The sequence below is a fragment of the Oncorhynchus masou genome, chromosome 32, assembly GCF_036934945.1.
Source record: "Oncorhynchus masou masou isolate Uvic2021 chromosome 32, UVic_Omas_1.1, whole genome shotgun sequence".
In the NCBI taxonomy this organism is placed as follows: domain Eukaryota; kingdom Metazoa; phylum Chordata; class Actinopteri; order Salmoniformes; family Salmonidae; genus Oncorhynchus; species Oncorhynchus masou.
In genome coordinates, this window is record NC_088243.1 from 86359173 (window position 1) to 86383512 (window position 24340).

The 24340-nt window shown below is 44.4% G+C and overlaps 1 protein-coding gene across 3 annotated transcripts in view; it reads right to left on the reverse strand.

Annotated features, from left to right (window-relative positions):
- Nucleotides 1-440: 440 nt before the first annotated feature.
- Nucleotides 441-24340, reverse strand: part of LOC135526758 (arf-GAP with Rho-GAP domain, ANK repeat and PH domain-containing protein 3-like) — a 115157-nt gene continuing 91257 nt past the window's right edge. For all 3 annotated transcript variants that reach the window (XM_064955389.1, XM_064955390.1, XM_064955391.1), the window contains 20 exons: nt 21278-21428; nt 20430-20534; nt 19735-19888; nt 19445-19547; nt 18427-18625; nt 18060-18123; nt 17639-17802; nt 16131-16343; nt 13626-13734; nt 12442-12589; nt 12118-12186; nt 11931-12005; nt 10341-10458; nt 9372-9500; nt 9043-9179; nt 8776-8894; nt 6366-6429; nt 6026-6169; nt 3295-3333; nt 441-1942 (listed from right to left, as the gene is read on the reverse strand). In XM_064955389.1, the coding sequence (XP_064811461.1) occupies nt 1472-1942; nt 3295-3333; nt 6026-6169; nt 6366-6429; nt 8776-8894; nt 9043-9179; nt 9372-9500; nt 10341-10458; nt 11931-12005; nt 12118-12186; nt 12442-12589; nt 13626-13734; nt 16131-16343; nt 17639-17802; nt 18060-18123; nt 18427-18625; nt 19445-19547; nt 19735-19888; nt 20430-20534; nt 21278-21428 (2775 nt within the window). In that variant the 3' untranslated portion in view covers nt 441-1471. The remainder of the gene's footprint in view (nt 1943-3294; nt 3334-6025; nt 6170-6365; nt 6430-8775; nt 8895-9042; nt 9180-9371; nt 9501-10340; nt 10459-11930; nt 12006-12117; nt 12187-12441; nt 12590-13625; nt 13735-16130; nt 16344-17638; nt 17803-18059; nt 18124-18426; nt 18626-19444; nt 19548-19734; nt 19889-20429; nt 20535-21277; nt 21429-24340) is intronic.

Consider the following 24340-nt stretch of genomic DNA (forward strand, 5'->3'; position numbering starts at 1 on the left):
ATAAAATCACATTGTAGGATTTTTAATGAATTGATTTGCAAATTATGGTGGAAAATAAGTGTAGTAGAGGTCCTGGATGGCAGGAAGCTTGGCCCCAGTGATGTACTGGGCCATTTACACTACTTCTGTAGCGCCTTACGGTCAAATGCCGAGCAGTTGCCATACCAGGCGGTGATGCAACCGGTCAGGATGCTCTCGATGGTGCAGCTGTAGAAACTTTTGAGGATCTGGGGACCCATGCCAAATCTTTTCAGCCTCCTGAGGGGGAATAGGTTTTGTTGTGCCCTCTTCACGACTGTCTTGGTATGTTTGGACCATGATATATTAAAGAGCAGTGTGCGGGTTTCTTATTTTGTTCTTATCTATTACAAATAATGTAAAATGAGAGTCAAATTCTCAACCCTTAAAAACAGTTGAAAATTAAGAAATTGGACGCATCATAAAACAAAAATATCACATTTAATATAGTCCTTCATGTAGCAACATAAAATACTGCATAATGAATATTGAAGTGGTATAAGCATACAGAAGAATGTACACTATTTACAGTAAGTTGTGAATAATGACTAATGGACGACAATGCAGGCAAACGCATTATAACACACTTGGCAAAGGCAGTCAAATTGGAATATATTATTGTCTATTTAGACTGATGAAAAAGGAGGATATCTTGAACATGGCATATTGATGAAAAAGCATTAGACTTGAAAGTGTATACATGAATTCAGAATATTCAGATGTAGTGCCCCTAACAATCGTTATATTTGGCTGTATTCACATCATACAGTGGTTGTGCAACGGTGAATAAAACGAAGGATCCATTTGTACTATAAAGGATAGTGAGTGCATACTGCCACCTTCTGGCCAGATAGTGTAGCAACACACTGGGTTATCTGTGGCTGTCTAGGAGATAGTGCATACTGCCACCTACTGGCTAGATAGTGTAGCTTCTAGAAGCAAAGCTCTCCTTTTCTTACTTTCACAGCTTTTACAAAAAAAAGTTGATAAAATATTCTTTAAAAATAAATTATTACATACAGAGACTGTAACAAATTTATATTTCAAATCTAGTTGTTTAATACTAACAAAAATAATGGTTTAATGCCTAATGCATCACCACCAGACATGCCTGATGAGAGAAGCATCCATTTCTCCTCTCCCTCAGTCGTTTAGTAAACGATTCAAAAACAAGTACAAAAACGTGTCCCATAGTTCATAGCTAAAGCAATTAGCAAGGTCGTTATAATCCAAAAGGCATCTTTCAATATAAAACGGATCTGTACATACCAGTGATAGCAGAACAGTAAGTAGTTTGTAGGATAAAACATAAGTAAATGCTTATTCATATCTGATCATGTATTTTTGACACACCACCCAAACAAATGGGTTGTGTCCATACGCCCATGCTATTACAGTATTCTGTCTGTCTGGACTGAGTCTACAATACATGTGCACACATCTCTTCCTCTCCTCAGATTACATTCTTCTCTCCTGGCGGTTTCTCCTCCTTCTCTGTTTTCTTGGTGAAGACGGAGGACAGTTCCTGGAGGAGCAGCTCCTGAGAGGGGGTACAGGGCCTGTGCTGCTGCCTCCTCCTCGGCGCTGGCTGGGGAGACTTCTGGAGGTCCCTTCCTCCACCCAGGACCAGGGTATCCAGAGAACCAGCTGGGGGCAGCAGACCCTCTCCTCCCGGCCCCAGAGAGTGCCCCGGGTTGAGGCCGATCATGCGGTCCAGGGAGCAGGTCTTCCGTGGGCCCAGGCTGAGGCTCATGGGCCGTTCAGGGACCTGGGTCTCTGAGGAGTTGTTGGAGAGGAAGCTGGTCTCCAGGGACTTGAGGACCTGCAGGCCGAAGTCTCCTACTTCCTCATACAGAGGCTCTGGGGGTTCTGGCTCTGTACTCTCTGGACGCTCCGCGAACGAGTCCTGCTGCACCTTCATGGGCTGGGTGGAGGTTAGGGGGGGACGGGACGGAGGGAATTAGAATTTGAACCCATCCCAGAGTTATTTGTATGTTTGCTTTTCCACTATGTAAAGAACTGGGAGGCCTGAGGCAAAAGCAGAAGTAGAGCTATTATGATAATAAGGGGGTTGAGAAGTAGCTATCTGTTAGGAACTTTAGGTAGTTATTAAGGAGATGATCTGCCATTACAGTGACAAAGAAACACGTGTGGTTCATTTAAATGAGACAAACATGGAAGGGAGTTGCCCTTCTTTGACAACTACTTTAGAAAACAATAGACTTCCTCTTATTAAGGTCTGGCCATTGTTCTAGCGCCTCAACAACAACCTCAAGACAATTACTCAAAACGCAGAGGGACAAAAGAAAAATTCAAGCAAAACAATTCCCTTGTAAATGCATTTGGGGCTGGGGCTGGGCTAGTTCCAGTAGGTACACCAGTAGACTAATAGACACAGCAGACTGTGTTCTGTAAAACACAAGCAGGTACTTCACTAAGCCTCTCAGACCTCCCCCCAAGGCAAAGGGCCACAGAACCAGAACAATACTGGAGAACAATATCTCCTCCCAGTCCATCCTGTTGTCTACACTTCAAACATCTACATCAACATCAATATCCTGATGCTGTAACACCAGGAAGTCAGGGCTTCAGTCAGGAAGTGGAGGTGATGCTGTAAAACCAGGAAGTCAGGGCTTCAGTCAGGAAGTGGAGGTGATGCTGTAAAACCAGGAAGTCAGGGCTTCAGTCAGGAAGTGGAGGTGATGCTGTAAAACCAGGAAGTCAGGGCTTCAGTCAGGAAGTGGAGGTGATGCTGTAAAACCAGGAAGTCAGGGCTTCAGTCAGGAAGTGGAGGTGATGCTGTAAAACCAGGAAGTCAGGGCTTCTGTCAGGAAGTGGAGGTGTGGCTGAGTCAGATATAGTCCCTGTATAAACCAAGGGAATTTCTTTACACAGATCGAGAGGCGCTTTGGAGAACTGTTAGTTACGGAAGTTAGGAGAGCGTTAAATAAGTCCAATAGCAACCTTCAAAATATAAACATCCCATTCTCATCCTTAGCTTCTTGTTAGATGAGCGGAGAAGTCCACATTTATACTGTATATATTTGACATTTTAGTCATTTAGCAGACGGTCTTATCTAGAGCGACTTATAGTGGTCAGTGCATATATTTTCATACCGGTCCCCCGCGGGAAGCGAACACACAACCCCGATGTTTGAAGCGCCACGTTCTACCAACTGAGCCACACAGAATAAAGGTACGCATGAACATTCAAAACAGCATGTAACACAAACATGCAACATTGAAATGACAGAGCACCAGGGTGTGTATACTTACAAAAAACATGGACAGTGTCCTTCTGGCGTGAAGCTTTCGCTGCAGAGAACAGACAGAAGGACACCAGTACAACCCCGTGAGATACAGACAAGCAGAGACAGTTTCCCTGACCCAGACTAAGCCTATTACTTGCTGTTCAGTCCAGAACTAGTCTTAATCTGTGTCAGGGAAACTGGTCCATAGTGAATACTATACAGTAAAGGGATAGTATTTGGGGGATACTGAAGTATAAGGAATAATAAACATACTAGACACCAAAGGGTTACAGAAAGGAGTGATCGTGATACAAAAATAAAAACAAGCTTTGTGTGTGAAGTACACAACTTGGGCTAATGGAATCTTCTCAAAGTTAAAAACATCAACTAAAATTAGTGGTACTGATGTGTCAAAAGTCTCCCCAGACTAGGTTCGGTTAGCTAAAGTCTCCCCAGACTAGGTTCGGTTAGCTAAAGTCTCCCCAGACTAGGTTCGGTTAGCTAAAGTCTCCCCAGACTAGGTTCGGTTAGCTAAAGTCTCCCCAGACTAGGTTCGGTTAGCTAAAGTCTCCCCAGACTAGGTTCGGTTAGCTAAAGTCTCCCCAGACTAGGTTCGGTTAGCTAAAGTCTCCCCAGACTCGGTTCGGTTAGCTAAAGTCTCCCCAGACTCGGTTCGGTTAGCTAAAGTCTCCCCAGACTCGGTTCGGTTAGCTAAAGTCTCCCCAGACTCGGATCGGTTAGCTAAAGTCTCCCCAGACTAGGTTCGGTTAGCTAAAGTCTCCCCAGACTCGGTTCGGTTAGCTAAAGTCTCCCCAGACTCGGTTCGGTTAGCTAAAGTCTCCCCAGACTCGGTTCGGTTAGCTAAAGTCTCCCCAGACTCGGTTCGGTTAGCTAAAGTCTCCCCAGACTAGGTTCGGTTAGCTAAAGTCTCCCCAGACTAGGTTCGGTTAGCTAAAGTCTCCCCAGACTAGGTTCGGTTAGCTAAAGTCTCCCCAGACTAGGTTCGGTTAGCTAAAGTCTTCCCAGACTAGGTTCGGTTAGCTAAAGTCTTCCCAGACTAGGTTCGGTTAGCTAAAGTCTCCCCAGACTAGGTTCGGTTAGCTAAAGTCTCCCCAGACTAGGTTCGGTTAGCTAAAGTCTCCCCAGACTAGGTTCGGTTAGCTAAAGTCTCCCCAGACTAGGTTCGGTTAGCTAAAGTCTTCCCAGACTAGGTTCGGTTAGCTAAAGTCTCCCCAGACTAGGTTCGGTTAGCTAAAGTCTTCCCAGACTAGGTTCGGTTAGCTAAAGTCTCCCCAGACTAAGTTCGGTTAGCTAAAGTCTCCCCAGACTAGGTTCGGTTAGCTAAAGTCTCCCCAGACTCGGTTCGGTTTGCTAAAGTCTCCCCAGACTCGGTTCGGTTAGCTAAAGTCTCCCCAGACTAGGTTCGGTTAGCTAAAGTCTCCCCAGACTAGGTTTGGTTAGCTAAAGTCTCCCCAGACTAGGTTCGGTTAGCTAAAGTCTCCCCAGACTAGGTTCGGTTAGCTAAAGTCTCCCCAGACTAGGTTCGGTTAGCTAAAGTCTCCCCAGACTAGGTTCGGTTTGCTAAAGTCTCCCCAGACTAGGTTCGGTTAGCTAAAGTCTCCCCAGACTCGGTTCGGTTTGCTAAAGGCTCCCCAGACTAGGTTCGGTTAGCTAAAGTCTCCCCAGACTCGGTTCGGTTTGCTAAAGGCTCCCCAGACTAGGTTCGGTTAGCTAAAGGCTCCCCAGACTAGGTTCGGTTAGCTAAAGTCTCCCCAGACTCGGTTCGGTTTGCTAAAGTCTCCCCAGACTAGGTTCGGTTTGCTAAAGTCTCCCCAGACTCGGTTCGGTTAGCTAAAGTCTCCCCAGACTAGGTTCGGTTAGCTAAAGTCTCCCCAGACTAGGTTCGGTTTGCTAAAGTCTCCCCAGACTAGGTTCGGTTAGCTAAAGTCTCCCCAGACTCGGTTCGGTTAGCTAAAGTCTCCCCAGACTAGGTTCGGTTAGCTAAAGTCTCCCCAGACTCGGTTCGGTTAGCTAAAGTCTCCCCAGACTCGGTTCGGTTAGCTAAAGTCTCCCCAGACTAGGTTCGGTTAGCTAAAGTCTCCCCAGACTAGGTTCGGTTAGCTAAAGTCTCCCCAGACTAGGTTCGGTTAGCTCCTAGCAGAACTTGGCTAAGCGAAGTGAACGTCCGTACCTTGAAAACTCCCTTAAAAACTTGTTTGAAAAACGAGAAAAAAAGCAGCAATATTATTGTTTGTCCCTCTTGAGATGCCATAGCAAAAACATAGCCATTATACACTTACTCAACATAATTGACGTTTTACGAATTTTACATCTGACAAAGATGGTGCAGTATTTCTCATGTGAAGAAATATGCATGAAAACTAGTTGTCTCTCATTGGATGACAACAAGCACATCCTTAAAGAATCCCATCCATAGTTCCCGCTCCTACGAGGAGTAGTACTGTTGATCAATCACAGACAAAGGGGCGTAGACTTTTTGGCGACCGAAGTTCAAGAAAAAAATGTAGTGCGCATGAACAGCTGAAAAAACTGCCACACCAAAACTAACAAAAATATCAAATATTTTTTACCCACAACCCCAAAAAATGTCATCATAATATATGTGCAAACTATTTCAACTGGGAAGCGTGTGACAGGCTTAAAAGTATAGGGTAGGTAGAGGGTGTGGGTGGTTGTCTCCTGCAGAACCATACCAGAGTCTGATTGGCTGACAGCATGGTACAGTTGTAACGTACCAGAGTCTGATTGGCCGACAGCATGGTAGAGTTGCTCTCGTGTCCGTCCCCTCTGATTGGTATTAGAGGCATGGTCCCAAACTTCTGTTTGGAGATGTCTGAGGAGGAGTGACGCCTCAACACCGGAGGTCGGGGGTCATCATTCTGTTAGAAGCAATCAAGTGAATAGAAATTAATCAAAAACGGAATCAAATGGATACAATTAAACAGACAAAAGTACAAATCTAAATCGTAGGTGTTACACCCCAAAGAATATGGGGGAAAGCAAACTCTAAATCATGTAAAAGTGATGCAACACAAGCCGTACACTTGGGGAGGGGAACTAGGCCCCACAGCATACCTGTGCTTTGAGGAAATTGGTGACCCAGTCCCATAGGTCGGACTCACAAAAGCAACAAAGGTACCTGGGACACACAAAAACACAAAAGCAGTGATTGACTCTTAAAAAAGGGGAGGGGAAGGAGATGTCATTTAAAGGGGAAGGAAAGGAGATGTCATTTAAAGTGGAGGGGAAGGAGATGTCATTTAAAGGGGACGGGAAGGAGATGTAATTTAAAGGGGACGGGAAGGAGATGTAATTTAAAGTGGAGGGGAAGGAGATGTCATTTAAAGGGGACGGGAAGGAGATGTAATTTAAAGGGGACGGGAAGGAGATGTAATTTAACGTGGAGGGGAAGGAGATGTCATTTAAAGGGGAAGGGAAGGAGATGTCATTTAAAGGGGAAGGGAAGGAGATGTCATTTAAAGTGGAGGGGAAGGAGATGTCATTTAAAGTGGAGGGGAAGGAGATGTAATTTAAAGGGGAAGGAAAGGAGATGTCATTTAAAGGGGAAGGGAAGGAGATGTCATTTAAAGGGGAAGGGAAGTAGATGTCATTTAAAGGGGAGGGGAAGGAGATGTCATTTAAAGGGGAAGGGAAGGAGATGTCATTTAAAGTGGAGGGGAAGGAGATGTCATTTAAAGTGGAGGGGAAGGAGATGTAATTTAAAGGGGAAGGAAAGGAGATGTCATTTAAAGGGGAAGGGAAGGAGATGTCATTTAAAGGGGAAGGGAAGTAGATGTCATTTAAAGGGGACGGGAAGGAGATGTCATTTAAAGTGGAGGGGAAGGAGATGTCATTTAAAGGGGACGGGAAGGAGATGTAATTTAAAGTGGAGGGGAAGGAGATGTCATTTAAAGGGGAAGGGAAGGAGATGTCATTTAAAGGGGACGGGAAGGAGATGTAATTTAAAGGGGACGGGAAGGAGATGTAATTTAAAGTGGAGGGGAAGGAGATGTCATTTAAAGGGGACGGGAAGGAGATGTAATTTAAAGGGGACGGGAAGGAGATGTAATTTAAAGTGGAGGGGAAGGAGATGTCATTTAAAGGGGAAGGGAAGGAGATGTCATTTAAAGGGGAAGGGAAGGAGATGTCATTTAAAGTGGAGGGGAAGGAGATGTCATTTAAAGTGGAGGGGAAGGAGATGTAATTTAAAGGGGAAGGAAAGGAGATGTCATTTAAAGGGGAAGGGAAGGAGATGTCATTTAAAGGGGAAGGGAAGTAGATGTCATTTAAAGGGGAGGGGAAGGAGATGTCATTTAAAGGGGAAGGGAAGGAGATGTCATTTAAAGTGGAGGGGAAGGAGATGTCATTTAAAGTGGAGGGGAAGGAGATGTAATTTAAAGGGGAAGGAAAGGAGATGTCATTTAAAGGGGAAGGGAAGGAGATGTCATTTAAAGGGGAAGGGAAGTAGATGTCATTTAAAGGGGACGGGAAGGAGATGTCATTTAAAGTGGAGGGGAAGGAGATGTCATTTAAAGGGGACGGGAAGGAGATGTAATTTAAAGTGGAGGGGAAGGAGATGTCATTTAAAGGGGAAGGGAAGGAGATGTCATTTAAAGGGGAAGGGAAGGAGATGTCATTTAAAGTGGAGGGGAAGGAGATGTCATTTAAAGTGGAGGGGAAGGAGATGTAATTTAAAGGGGAAGGAAAGGAGATGTCATTTAAAGGGGAAGGGAAGGAGATGTCATTTAAAGGGGAAGGGAAGTAGATGTCATTTAAAGGGGAGGGGAAGGAGATGTCATTTAAAGGGGAAGGGAAGGAGATGTCATTTAAAGTGGAGGGGAAGGAGATGTCATTTAAAGTGGAGGGGAAGGAGATGTAATTTAAAGGGGAAGGAAAGGAGATGTCATTTAAAGGGGAAGGGAAGGAGATGTCATTTAAAGGGGAAGGGAAGTAGATGTCATTTAAAGGGGAGGGGAAGGAGATGTCATTTAAAGGGGAAGGGAAGGAGATGTCATTTAAAGGGGAAGGGAAGGAGATGTCATTTAAAGGGGAAGGGAAGGAGATGTCATTTAAAGGGGAAGGGAAGGAGATGTCATTTAAAGGGGAGGGGAAGGAGATGTCATTTAAAGGGGAGGGGAAGGAGATGTCATTTAAAGGGGAAGGGAAGGAGATGTCATTTAAAGTGGAAGGGAAGGAGATGTCATTTAAAGGCGAGGGGAGAGGCAGATCTAAAGACAAGACATTCCAGCCTCTCTCCAAAAAACAATGTAGTTCACTTACATCATATCATAACATCTGATATCATGCAAAACCAGTCACTACAGTAAACAATGAGGAACTCAACGACGAATTCCAAATACTTGAGTAAACATTGTATGTCCAATAAACATATAACTTTTCAATCTTATCCAATAAAAGTTGTATTGAAGATTTTCCAGACATCCTTTGCAATGACCAAAATAATGTGTAGCAAGTGAACACTAACAGTTGCTGTTTTTCCATCATGAGAGTAAAGCCCCATCTAGTGGGGGGTTTCAGCTTCTTTCGGATTCCCATGTAGATCTTCATAGACTTCAGAGGCCATTCCTTCTCCGGCTTGATGCTCTGAAATGACAGACATGTCGTACAGTAAGAAAAGATGTACAGGGCAGACAATAAACCGACAGATCACGGCTCCACCTGCGATAACTACATCGGGGTCCAAATTAGTGCCGATGACCAAGATGTGAGCGTGACGTGAGAGCAGAAATACCTTTTTGTCCCTCAGCAGTAGCAGCTTGTGGTCTTTAATCTGAAAGGTGTGTTCCTGAAAGACCTTTCCGTGGAGGAGTTTGGGAGGCTCTTCACGACACTTCAGAACTCCCATCTTCATGATCTCACTCCTGTAGGCTGTGAATAGACAATCACACTGTGTATGAACAATGACAATCCACGAATAAAATATGTCACGTATGAACGTAAGAGCAACAAGAAATTGAGCAAAATCAAAATCGACGATCAAATTATTTATTTTTTGATTGTGATTGTTTCTATAGATAAAGCTCAATAGCTTGTTCTTTCTCAGTGCTGTGCAGTATTTACCAGTGAGGATGTTGATGCCCTCTCCTCTGGGAACTCTCTTCACCACCAGGTAAGCTGAACTAGGATCAGCCATTTTACACCACTGTAGAGCCTGCTCCAGCACCTTCTCTTTGGGGTGTAGGGGGCGCTCTGCAGAAGAAACATTATATAAACAACCATTCTGGGATAGCTTCTCTTTGGGGTGTAGGGGGCGCTCTACAGAATATATACAACCATTCTGGGATAGCTTCTCTTTGAAACATGAAGACTTTCTCACAGTCCAGTTGTATTCCACAGAAGGACATTCCAGGACATGATACTGTATAGTTTCACTTTATTTACTTTTTACAGTGGTAGTTTAGTTTTTAGACTTTCTATAGTATTTCCCAGTCAGATATAGTAATATAATGCTCCTCACCCAGTCAGAGAGAGAGAGATGGTAATATAATGCTCCTCACCCAGTCAGAGAGAGAGATGGTAATATAATGCTCCTCACCCAGTCAGAGAGAGAGATGGTAATATAATGCTCCTCACCCAGTCAGAGAGATGGTAATATAATGCTCCTCACCCAGTCAGAGAGAGAGAGATGGTAATATAATGCTCCTCACCCAGTCAGAGAGATAGAGATGGTAATATAAAGCTCCTCACCCAGTCAGAGAGATAGAGATGGTAATATAAAGCTCCTCACCCAGTCAGAGAGAGAGATGGTAATATAAAGCTCCTCACCCAGTCAGAGAGAGAGATGGTAATATAATGCTCCTCACCCAGTCAGAGAGAGAGAGATGGTAATATAATGCTCCTCACCCAGTCAGAGAGAGAGATGGTAATATAATGCTCCTTACCCAGACAGAGAGATGGTAATATAATGCTCCTCACCCAGTCAGAGAGAGAGAGATGGTAATATAATGCTCCTCACCCAGTCAGAGAGAGAGAGATGGTAATATAATGCTCCTCACCCAGTCAGAGAGATGGTAATATAATGCTCCTCACCCAGTTGTCCTTCATATATGGCCTCGAAAGTCAGCCACACGTCCTTCTCCCCTGCTGGGACATTCCTCATGTACAGGACCTGGTTAGTCAACTCCTCAGCACCCATGGTTGGAGATACCTACAGAGAACCAGACACCGTAAAGAGAAAGCTACAGAGAACCAGACACCGTGAAGAGAAAGCTACAGAGAACCAGACACCGTGAAGAGAAAGCTACAGAGAACCAGACACCGTGAAGAGAAAGCTACAGAGAACCAGACACCGTAAAGAGAAAGCTACAGAGAACCAGACACCGTAAAGAGAAAGCTACTGAGAACCAGACACCATAAAGAGAAAGCTACAGAGAACCAGACAGCGTAAAGAGAAAGCTACAGAGAACCAGAAACCATAAAGAGAAAGCTACACAGAACCAGACACCATAAAGAGAAATCTACAGAGAACCAGAAACCATAAAGAGAAAGCTACAGAGAACCAGACACCATAAAGAGAAAGCTACTGAGAACCAGACACCATAAAGAGAAAGCTACACAGAACCAGACAGCGTAAAGAGAAAGCTACACAGAACCAGACAGCGTAAAGAGAAAGCTACACAGAACCAGAAACCATAAAGAGAAAGCTACACAGAACCAGACACCATAAAGAGAAAGCTACAGAGAACCAGAGAGCGTAAAGAGAAAGCTACACAGAACCAGAATCCATAAAGAGAAAGCTACAGAGAACCAGACAGCGTAAAGAGAAAGCTACAGAGAACCAGACAGCGTAAAGAGAAAGGTACACAGAACCAGAAACCATAAAGAGAAAGCTACACAGAACCAGAAACCATAAAGAGAAAGCTACAGAGAACCAGAAACCATAAAGAGAAAGCTACACAGAACCAGACAGCGTAAAGAGAAAGCTACAGAGAACCAGACACCATAAAGGTCTGGAATAAAAAACGAAACAAAATGTTTAAGTGTAATTCCCCTTCAACTGCGCATCGAGCAAGAGAGGAATGTGTCAGTCTCATGATGTTTCTGCCGTTAGGTCCACTGCTGCAGCACGTGCCAAAGCAGAACAATCTCCACCCAATTGATCCAAATAATCACGATATAGTTGAAGACACATTTCAGTTGAAGGCATTCAGATGTACAATTGACTAGGTATCCCCCTTTCCCTTTAGTTATGTTGGGTAAAACTACTTTGCATTTAATTGAGAAGGTTTTTTTTGGGGGGGGGGGGGGTAAAGGTTTTTGTCTACCCACAAGAAGGTTATCATAAGCGTCGCTAACTGGCTACATACAGAGTGATAGACGAACGTGCTCAACAAACAAACAGACGGTGCAATGTTGTTGGAAATAAATAGGAAGATATTGTGTTAAGTTTGGCTTTTTTAAGTCAACAGCGGCTAACCAGGGGTGGGATAATGTCCATACGGGTTTGGTTGGATTACCCAGTAGCTTTATGTTAATGACATGTAGAATTGATTGGTGAGCTACTCATAGGTGATTGAGAGACTAGTGGAGGAGGGGGGGGGGGGGGGGCATCACCATGTGGCTAAATAATAACAGCACCTTTCATTAAATAAAATCAGAAGATAACCTGTCTCCACTTACCTTGAGAGTGATGCAGCTGTCTGCCATCTTCTTCTCCAGGTACACTTCAATGATCAGGTCACCTGCTTGGGACAGCTGCACAGACAGGATACACAGACAACCGTTTGTCAAACCAATCTGTTATAACCTTTTACGGCCCTTCATAAATCATTATAGAAACGGTTTAGAAACCCTTCGTACAGTGTACCTGTGTGTCCTTCCAGGTGGTGATGAGGCTGAGCTCCAGTTCTATCTGGGTCTGTTGCTCCTCATCAATCTGAACAAACACAGTTAAACATTTACTAATGATTCATTAGATTACAGAACAGATTGACCTGGGCCATGTTCAGCCGGGCACACTGTAGCAAAACAGTTTGCAGTGGAATGGGAACATCTGTGCTCTGATTGGACAAATTCTGGTAGGTAGTACCCGTTTCAATCCATTCAAAATGCTTTCTACTTTATGGAGCACAACCCTGATTTCTATGTGAAGCATTTGAGCGTAGACCTTCTCTGGTTCGACTATACTCACATCAAAGACATATAGGTAGTTGTCTATGAGGTCTTCAACGATCTTCACCTCGTGTTCTCCTTTCCCGTCTGTCTGAAAGAGGCTGGGGGCAAACAGCAGTGACAGGTTCTTGGTACACATCTGGTTCAGGTCTGCACACTTCTGAACCCTGGACCGACAGGCAGAGAGAGACAGAGACAGAGAGAGAGAGACAGACAGACAGAGATAGAGAGACAGAGAGACAGACAGACAGAGAGAGAGAGAGAGAGAGACAGAGAGACAGAGAGACAGAGAGACAGAGAGACAGAGAGACAGAGAGACAGAGAGACAGAGAGAGAGAGAGAGAGAGAGAGAGAGAGAGACAGAGAGACAGAGAGACAGAGAGAGAGAGAGAGACAGAGAGAGAGAGAGAGAGACAGAGAGAGAGGCAGAGAGAGAGACAGACAGAGAGAGAGGCAGAGAGAGAGACAGAGAGAGAGAGAGAGACAGAGAGAGAGACAGAGAGAGAGGCAGAGAGAGAGACAGAGAGAGAGGCAGAGAGAGAGGCAGAGAGAGAGGCAGAGGCAGAGAGAGACAGAGAGAGACAGAGAGAGAGACAGAGAGAGAGACAGAGAGAGAGACAGAGAGAGAGACAGAGAGAGAGAGAGAGAGAGAGAGAGAGAGAGAGAGAGAGAGACAGACAGAGACAGAGAGAGAGACAGAGAGAGAGACAGAGAGAGGCAGAGGCAGAGAGAGAGACAGAGAGAGGCAGAGGCAGAGAGAGAGACAGAGAGAGGCAGAGGCAGAGAGAGAGAGAGAGAGACAGAGAGAGAGACAGAGAGAGAGACAGAGAGAGAGACAGAGAGAGAGACAGAGAGAGAGACAGAGGCAGAGAGAGAGACAGAGAGAGAGGCAGAGGCAGAGAGAGAGGCAGAGAGAGACAGAGAGAGACAGAGAGTGAACAAATAATGGCAAAAAGTTGACAACTTGGCAGTAAGGTTGAAGTATGATAAATGGTACTGTTCAGGGTTTGGGTCAATTCATTTAATTCAGGAAGTAGACTGAAAAGTTACGAAAATGTGAATTTCAGTTGACTGAATTGAAATTGAATTGACCGCAACTCTGCTTAGTTTCCAGTGATATTGTCTAAACATTACAACAGGTCCCGTTTGAGGCTCTGTAGAGGTGGCTGATGAGAGACCTGTTAACACTGAGGGTATACAGACCTGTAGAGGTGGCTGATGAGAGCAGCCAGGGTAGTCCTGTTGACTCGAGGTAAACTACGGATGATCTCCTTGTATCTGTCCAGACGCTGGTTCTTATCCTTGGCTGTTCCTATACAAAAAAGGGACAAACGGGAACAGTTAGATTTCAAAAGGATACGTTGTGGTACAGCCTGATGAGCACCAGTGACACAGTTTGGTGGAAGCCCTATAAGGGGACCAAGACGACTAGGTCAATCAGCCCGACTAACCGTGTATATAGCCTCTCTACTGTATATAGCCTCTCTACTGTATATAGCCTCTCTACTGTATATAGCCTCTCTCCTGTATATAGCCTCTCTCCTGTATATAGCCTCTCTCCTGTATATAGCCTCTACTGTATATAGCCTCTCTACTGTGTATAGCCCCTCTACTGTATATAGCCTCTCTACTGTATATAGCCTCTCTACTGTTATAGCCTCTCTACTGTATATAGCCTCTCTACTGTATATAGCCTCTCTACTGTATATAGCCCCTCTCCTGTATATAGCCCCTCTCCTGTATATAGCATCTACTGTATATAGCCTCTACTGTTATCGCTACTGTATATATAGCCTCTCTACTGTATATAGCCTCTACTGTATATAGCCTCTACTGTATATAGCCTCTACTGTATATAGCCTCTCTACTGTATATAGCCTCTCTACTGTATATAGCTACTGTATATAGACTCTCTACTGTATATAGCCTCTCTACTGTATATAGCCTCTCTACTGTATATAGCCTCTCTACTGTATATAGCCTCTCTACTGTTATCGCTACTGTCTTCTTTTACTGTTATTTTTATTTATTTACTTACCTATTGTTCAACGAATACCTTTTTTTTTTTAACTTAAATGTGGCACTGTTGGTTAGGGGCCTGTCAATAAGCATTTCACTGTAAGGTCTACTACACCTGTTGTATTCAGTATTTCACTGTAAGGTCTACTACACCTGTTGTATTCAGCATTTCTCTGTAAGGTCTACTACACCTGTTGTATTCAGTATTTCACTGTAAGGTCTACTACACCTGTTGTATTCAGCATTTCACTGTAAGGTCTACTACACCTGTTGTATTCAGCATTTCACTTTAAGGTCTACTACACCTGTTGTATTCAGCATTTCACTGTAAGTTCTACTACACCTGTTGTATTCAGCATTTCACTGTAAGGTCTACTACACCTGTTGTATTCAGCATGTCACTGTAAGGTCTACTACACCTGTTGCATTCAGCATTTCACTGTGAGGTCTACCTACACCTGTTGTATTCAGCATTTCACTGTAAGGTCTACTACACCTGTTGTATTCAGCATTTCACTGTAAGGTCTACTACACCTGTTGTATTCAGCATTTCACTGTAAGGTCTACTACACCTGTTGTATTCAGCATTTCACTGTAAGGTCTACTACACCTGTTGTATTCAGCATGTCACTGTAAGGTCTACTACACCTGTTGTATTCAGCATTTCACTGTAAGGTCTACTACACCTGTTGTATTCAGCATGTCACTGTAAGGTCTACCTACACCTGTTGTATTCAGCATTTCACCGTAAGTTCTACCACACCTGTTGTATTCAGCATTTCACTGTAAGGTCTACTACACCTGTTGTATTCAGCATTTCACTGTAAGGTCTACTTACACCTGTTGTATTCAGCATTTCACTGTGAGATCTGCTACACCTGTTGTATTCAGCATTTCACTGTGAGGTCTACTACACCTGTTGTATTCGGCATTTCACTGTAAGGTCTACTACACCTGTTGTATTCGGCATTTCACTGTAAGGTCTACTACACCTGTTGCATTCAGCATTTCACTGTGAGGTCTACTACACCTGTTGTATTCAGCATTTCACCGTAAGTTCTACCACACCTGTTGTATTCAGCATTTCACTGTAAGGTCTACTACACCTGTTGTATTCAGCATTTCACTGTGAGATCTGCTACACCTGTTGTATTCAGCATTTCACTGTAAGGTCTACCTACACCTGTTGTATTCAGCATTTCACTGTAAGGTCTACTTACACCTGTTGTATTCAGCATTTCACTGTGAGATCTGCTACACCTGTTGTATTCAGCATTTCACTGTGAGGTCTACTACACCTGTTGTATTCGGCATTTCACTGTAAGGTCTACTACACCTGTTGTATTCGGCATTTCACTGTAAGGTCTACTACACCTGTTGTATTCAGCATTTCACTGTAAGGTCTACTACACCTGTTGCATTCAGCATTTCACTGTGAGGTCTACTACACCTGTTGTATTCAGCATTTCACTGTGAGGTCTACTACACCTGTTGCATTCAGCATTTCACTGTGAGGTCTACTACACCTGTTGTATTCGGCGCACGTGACAAATAAACTTTGATTTGATTAAGTCAGTGACAGAAACAAAATAATAGCTTCATGTGCCCCGTCTGAGATTACAGCCTTTATTAACAGATGTTAGTCTCACTGAGATTAAATCTCTTTTTGCCAGAGACTCCTGTACTTACTGACAGCCTCCTTCCATAGCTGATGCAGGTCAGCCATGAAGATGGGGTCGTCTATCTCCCTGAAGAACCTCTTCAACACGTCAGTCACATCCTCTATGAAGTTATCCCCGATCCGGAGCTTGACGTTGCGAGCATCGTTCCTGAACTCCTCCATCAGTAGTTTGATCCTGGACGTGGCTCCGTTCTTCCTGTAGATCCCCTCGTGACCCAGACCTGACGAGCAGATCACACATCAGATCCAGTACAGATCAGTCATCAGCTAGTATCTCCTGTCTCTGGTTGGTGTAAAGTACAGCTAAACTGGGATAAGAAACCCTTCAGTACACAGGCCACTGCAGAGTTAAAATGAATGGATGAACTATTTATAAACCCCTTTATATACATTGGTATTGTATACTTTCATATAAAGGATTACCTCCACTAAAAATTTATTAAATGCTGTGGATCCTATGACGGATCCACAAGATCACTGGACAATGCAGAATCCTCTATCCCTTACTATACTGTGTAATGGAGTGGAATACCCAGACTCTTCCCTTACTATACTGTGTAATGGAGTAGAATATCCAGACTCTTCCCTTACTATACTGTGTAATGGAGTAGAATACCCAGACTCTTCCCTTACTATACTGTGTAATGGAGTAGAATACCCAGACTCTTCCCTTACTATACTGTGTAATGGAGTAGAATACCCAGACTCTTCCCTTACTATACTGTGTAATGGAGTAGAATACCCAGACTCTTCCATTACTATACTGTGTAATGGAGTAGAATACCCAGATTCTTCCCTTACTATACTGTATAATGGAGTAGAATACCCAGACTCTTCCCTTACTATACTGTGTAATGGAGTAGAATACCCAGACTCTTCCCTTACTATACTGTGTAATGGAGTAGAATACCCAGACTCTTCCGTTACTATACTGTGTAATGGAGTAGAATACCCAGACTCTTCCCTTACTATACTGTGTAATGGAGTAGAATACCCAGACTCTTCCCTTACTATACTGTGTAATGGAGTAGAATACCCAGACTCTTCCCTTACCATACTGCGTAATGGAGTAGAATACCCAGACTCTTCCCTTACCATACTGCGTGATGAAGTAGAATTCCCTAGACTCTTCCCTTATCATACTGTGTAATGGAGTAGAATACCCAGACTCTTCCCTTACTATACTGTGTAATGGAGTAGAATACCCAGACACTTCCCTTACTATACTGTGTAATGGAGTAGAATACACAGAATCTTCCCTTACTATACTGTGTAATGGAGTAGAATACCCAGACCCTTCCCTTACTATAATGCGTAATGGAGCAGAATACCCAGACTCTTCCCTTACTATACTGTGTAATGGAGTAGAATACCCAGACCCCTCCCTTACTATACTGTGTAATGGAGTGGAATACCCAGACTCTTCCCTTACTATACTGTGTAATGGAGTAGAATACCCAGACCCTTCCCTTACTATACTGTGTAATGGAGCAGAATACCCAGACTCTTCCCTTACCATACTGTGTGATGAAGGCGATGCAGCTGTCTACGATGATGGGGATATCATTCCTGCTGAGCTGCTGTTCTCTCAGGGTGTTGCCCTTCCCTCCAGCAGCTCTCTGGATGTCTGCGTACCACAGGGAGAAGTCTAACCGACCCATCCCCTGGAGGTGAAGCGTTCTGGGGTGGAGTGGGGAGTGGGGTGGGACATGTCGATACTCAAGAGGTGAAGTTTCAGAGAAAATCACTACTGTAAAATCACTCAATCCAGCTCCCCCCCCCCAAAAATGATTTTCATGGTCAAATTATTCTCATCCTGGAATTTCCATTCCCCCCTGGCTGGGTATACTTTAGGCGTCAAACTAGCCTTGATATGTTGACATACTTGTGTAATTACATATGTATTGAATGACAACAGGAAGAGACTGAAAACTAACCTTCCTTTTTCAACCAAAACCAGAATTTCCTTCTTCTCATGGTTTTGGTTCTCAGTTACTATACCTAGGAGACAAACACAGAACAAATGGAAGACGGACCAAATCACTCATCAGCAAACAGTTGCTCAAAGAAAACAGTGCTTGGTGTAGTTAAGGCAGAGAAATGTCTCAAGCTGGCAGTAGGCTCTCTCTTTATAGTCGGACGGGTTTTGAATGACTATAGTACTTCCTTTGTTGGCAGCTTTATTGCAATCCCTAGTTGGGGCATAACATGGTCAATGTTTCAGTAAGGAGTTGCCCAAGAGTATTTGAGCAACTGCATTACCACACAGTGCCCGTAAAGCTTTGGTCAGGACAGGAGACTCACTGAGCTCTTGCAGACGTTTAAGGTTGATAATGTCCTCAGCTGCTCCGTCGTTCCCTGGGCAGATGAAGAGGTTAGACTTCTGAAGGACAAAATATCCCTCTTTCCATTGAGAAGGGTCTCGCATGGCCTTGTAACGCAGCACTCCCACCCGCTCAAACTCCCTCGCTAGCAGGCAATGGCAGCTTAAAGGTGTGGCGGCCTGAGGATGACAACACAGGAAGTGGTTCAAATACAGTAGGGAACATTACAACAGACACATCCCAGGCTAGTACAGTACATAGTCGGTGTTGGTCAGAAAGGAGGGAACACTTCACTGTAAAGGGGGGGCTTTATGCAGAGGGACATTACAACGTTGTGAGCTGGAAGAGCTCTAACTACAGTGCCTTGCGAAAGTATTCGGCCCCCTTGAACTTTGCGACCTTTTGCCACATTTCAGGCTTCAAACATAAAAATCTACAATGGAATGGTTCAAAAATAAACATATCCAGGTGTTAGAATGGCCAAGTCAAAGTCCAGACCTGAATCCAATCGAGAATCTGTGGAAAGAACTGAAAACTGCTGTTCACAAATGCTCTCCATCCAACCTCACTGAGCTCGAGCTGTTTTGCAAGGAGGAATGGGAAAAAATTTCAGTCTCTCAATGTGCAAAACTGATAGAGACATACCCCAAGCAACTTACAGCTGTAATCGCCGCAAAAGGTGGCGCTACAAAGTATTAACTTAAGGGGGCTGAATAATTTTGCACGCCCAATTTTTCAGTTTTTGATTTGTTAAAAAAGTTTGAAATATCCAATAAATGTCGTTCCACTTCATGATGGTGTCCCACTTGTTGTTGATTCTTCACAAAAAAATACAGTTTTATATATCTTTATGTTTGAAGCCTGAAATGTGGCAAAAGGTCGCAAAGTTCAAGGGGGCCGAATACTTTCGCAAGGCACTGTACATCAGTAAAGTTGAGAATTGGCCGTGTCAGTGTGCAGGCATTGCACTCTTTTGGGGATACAGAGTAATCTCATACCTTTCCGATGGCCTTGACCCAGCATTGCAGTGCATCAGGAGTTACCAATCCAAACTGATAGAGCTTCTCTGAGGACAGGTACAGTTGAAACGTATAGAGAAACCTACAACAACACCCAGGAACATACGTGACGGGCATTAGATCAACACTAGTTGGTAGATGCCTGTACGTTGAGTGGCGGTATTACCATATCAAGCTAAAAAGGTATCCTTTCGCCTCGTGCGTGTTTGAGATAAGACAGTGTGATTGGCCGCCTACATTAGTTACTGTGCCATGATTGGTCCTCTAACCTGTCAATGAAGCCGTTGTTGTTGCAGGAGTCCGGCCTGCTGACCCCCAGACAGACGATGTCTTTGACGTTGATCTTCATGCTTGGATCAGGACATCGGTCAGACTCATAGAACAGAAGACACCTCTCCACCGTGCACCAGTACTTCTGGAAATCTGGGGGGTGGGGGGGCAAATAACAGCAAAAACATAGCCTGTTACTTACTTGATAGTCATGCGTTGCCATACTTCAGAATCTCCATCTTTCGGCTATTAGAGCGAACAAATACAAGGAAGACGGGAATTCGAGGTACCTTTCTAAATAAATTAACTTTTTGAATTTTATGACGGGCTGTGTTTTTAAAGAGAAATAAACTACAAGTAACTATCTACATCACAAAACTCTGTTTTACTGTAGAGACTCCAGCCACTAACAGTGAGTAGTGTATTTCCTAACAGAATAGTATTGGCCCAGTCAGTATTTGGTCGTATAAAGTACTTTGTCCTCTACAGGCCTTTATACTGATGTTACTGAGGAGACAGTATTCCTCTATTCAACCCGTGCCAAGTGGTGTGCTGTTAGCACCCATCAACACACACACACACACACACACACACACACACACACACACACACACACACACACACACACACACACACACACACACACACACACACACACACACACACACACACACACACACACACACAGGCCTACCTTCTCGGGTTTTCCTGGATAATGTCCCTTTGTTCATTGAGGCTGACTTGTAGAGGTAGCCGGAGTGCAGCACGGTCTGCATAATCTCATCATAGACACTGTGGTCTGAGGAAAACAGCAGAGAACAACATGAAGAAGATATGGACAAGTTTTGAGTCTAGCCATCGACGTTGTGGTCTAAGGCAAACAGGGCAAAACATTAAGTCAAACTTTATAACACCTTTCATGAATAAGTCATAATAAAAACACATTTACAAGACGACACATACTTTAGAAATGATAAGAAACGCGATGCTTCATTTCATTTAACTTATTAATTGAAAAGCAGATGGGTTGTTTAGAAATGTTTCTGTTTTTAAAAAATGTGTTTTTCCCCCTCTATTATTCTAGTTGTGCTGTTTGAACAGTGAAAGCATGAACTCTGTTAATCTTTTACTCCAGCAGCTCTACAGGCGAACATACAGAGGAAGACCCAACTGTTACATCACAAAGGCTCGGCTAGCAAAACGGTTCCAGGATACACAAACCTGCAACAAAACACTCAAAAACGTCCAGAAAAGCAGCTCGGTAAACACCCTTGGTGAAATAGCTCTACGATTAAATAATTTCACAGAATTCTTCAATTACATTTTTTTTTAAATCACAGAAATATATATATTAAAAAAAAAGTAGGTATAGATTTCACAAACTGGACAGACAAATGTTCTGATGATAACCGTTTCTTTATCAAACCATTGCTGAGTACACGACCTTATACTGTACGGTCACATAATAGTGACATAACGCAGTAAAAAAAAAAAAAAAAAAAAGGTGTCCAGTAGGCAGATCAAGCCTGTCCCCTGCCTTACCAGAGGTGTCCTGTGAACAGGAGTATTCCTGAGACACATGCTTGTCATATCCATTAGAGGCAGCGAGGCGGGATCGGACAGTCTCTGCCTCGGTGAAGATCTGGGTGACTGTCTTCAGCAGGTTCTGCTGGGTCACAGCAGTACACAGAACCTGCATTGTAGAGAGAGAGGTGGGGGGGGGGGGAGCATTAGGCTGACGCACCACACACACACAGTATGTACGCACCACTAAAAGCATCCACAGCCACGGGGACAGACTTTCAGCCCAAATTCCAAAAAGTCCCCTCTCCATTCAACTGCCTCCCTAAATGTGTACCCCCCCCCCTTTATCTACTCTAATTGTTTTAGTTTCAAAAGCACATTCCATGTCATTATTGTTGGGGTAAATGTCTAGCTGCATGATAGGTTACAGATACTAAAACTACCACCAATACCATCTAGTCTAAATGCGTATCCTTACAGAGAGAAAATCACATGATTTCACACGTGAAATTTCATGTGAAATCATATGATTTTCCACATGTGAAATCATGTTTTTTTGTTGTTGTAAGGATACATATTTCGACTAGAATTGTTTTTTGGAAGGCTTCACATGTGCTCACGTTTCGTGTAATCACATTAAATTCACATGTGATCACGTGAAATTCATGTGTTTCTTCCCCATAATGGTAGGGTCCCTCCATGTGTTTCTTCCCCATAAGGGTAGGGTCCCTCCATGTGTTTCTTCCCCATAAGGGTAGGGTCCCTCCATGTGTTTCTTCCCCATAATGGTAGGGTCCCTCCATGTGTTTCTTCCCCATAATGGTAGGGTCCCTCCATGTGTTTCTTCCCCATAAGGGTAGGGTCCCTCCATGTGTTTCTTCCCCATAAGGGTAGGGTCCCTCCATGTGTTTCTTCCCCATAAGGGTAGGGTCCCTCCATGTGTTTCTTCCCCATAATGGTAGGGTCCCTCCATGTGTTTCTTCCCCATAAGGGTAGGGTCCCTCCATGTGTTTCTTCCCCATAATGGTAGGGTCCCTCCATGTGTTTCTTCCCCATAATGGTAGGGTCCCTCCATGTGTTTCTTCCCCATAAGGGTAGGGTCCCTCCATGTGTTTCTTCCCCATAAGGGTAGGGTCCCTCCATGTGTTTCTTCCCCATAATGGTAGGGTCCCTCCATGTGTTTCTTCCCCATAATGGTAGGGTCCCTCCATGTGTTTCTTCCCCATAAGGGTAGGGTCCCTCCATGTGTTTCTTCCCCATAAGGGTAGGGTCCCTCCATGTGTTTCTTCCCCATAAGGGTAGGGTCCCTCCAATTGTTTCTTCCCCATAATGGTAGGGTCCCTCCATGTGTTTCTTCCCCATAAGGGTAGGGTCCCTCCATGTGTTTCTTCCCCATAAGGGTAGGGTCCCTCCATGTGTTTCTTCCCCATAAGGGTAGGGTCCCTCCATGTGTTTCTTCCCCATAAGGGTAGGGTCCCTCCATGTGTTTCTTCCCCATAAGGGTAGGGTCCCTCCATGTGTTTCTTCCCCATAAGGGTAGGGTCCCTCCATGTGTTTCTTCCCCATAAGGGTAGGGTCCCTCCATGTGTTTCTTCCCCATCAGGGTAGGGTCCCTCCATGTGTTTCTTCCCCATAAGGGTAGGGTCCCTCCATGTGTTTCTTCCCCATAAGGGTAGGGTCCCTCCATGTGTTTCTTCCCCATAAGGGTAGGGTCCCTCCATGTGTTTCTTCCCCATAAGGGTAGGGTCCCTCCATGTGTTTCTTCCCCATAAGGGTAGGGTCCCTCCATGTGTTTCTTCCCCATAAGGGTAGGGTCCCTCCATGTGTTTCTTCCCCATAATGGTAGGGTCCCTCCATGTGTTTCTTCCCCATAAGGGTAGGGTCCCTCCATGTGTTTCTTCCCCGTAAGGGTAGGGTCCCTCCATGTGTTTCTTCCCCATAATGGTAGGGTCCCTCCATGTGTTTCTTCCCCATAAGGGTAGGGTCCCTCCATGTGTTTCTTTCCATAAGGGTAGGGTCCCTCCATGTGTTTCTTTCCATAATGGTAGGGTCCCTCCATGTGTTTTTACTGTGAGGGTAGGGTCCCTCCATGTGTTTCTTTCCATAATGGTAGGGTCCCTCCATGTGTTTCTTTCCATAATGGTAGGGTCCCTCCATGTGTTTTTACTGTGAGGGTAGGGTCCCTCCATGTGTTTCTTTCCATAATGGTAGGGTCCCTCCATGTGTTTCTTTCCATAATGGTAGGGTCCCTCCATGTGTTTTTACTGTGAGGGTAGGGTCCCTCCATGTGTTTCTTCCCCATAATGGTAGGGTCCCTCCATGTGTTTCTTCCCCATAAGGGTAGGGTCCCTCCATGTGTTTCTTCCCCATAAGGGTAGGGTCCCTCCATGTGTTTTTTCCCCATAAGGGTAGGGTCCCTCCATGTGTTTTTTCCCCATAAGGGTAGGGTCCCTCCATGTGTTTCTTCCCCATAAGGGTAGGGTCCCTCCATGTGTTTTTACCATAATGGTAGGGTCCCTCCATGTGTTTCTTCCCCATAAGGGTAGGGTCCCTCCATGTGTTTCTTCCCCATAATGGTAGGGTCCCTCCATGTGTTTCTTTCCGTAAGGGTAGGGTCCCTCCATGTGTTTCTTTCCGTAAGGGTAGGGTCCCTCCATGTGTTTCTTTCCATAAGGGTAGGGTCCCTCCATGTGTTTCTTTCCATAAGGGTAGGGTCCCTCCATGTGTTTTTACTGTGAGGGTAGGGTCCCTCCATGTGTTTCTTCCCCATCAGGGTAGGGTCCCTCCATGTGTTTCTTTCCATAAGGGTAGGGTCCCTCCATGTGTTTTTACTGTGAGGGTAGGGTCCCTCCATGTGTTTTTTCCATAAGGGTAGGGTCCCTCCATGTGTTTTTACTGTGAGGGTAGGGTCCCTCCATGTGTTTTTTCCATAAGGGTAGGGTCCCTCCATGTGTTTTTTCCGTAAGGGTAAGGTCCCTCCATGTGTTTTTTCCGTAAGGGTAGGGTCCCTCCATGTGTTTTTTCCATAAGGGTAGGGTCCCTCCATGTGTTTCTTTCCATAAGGGTAGGGTCCCTCCATGT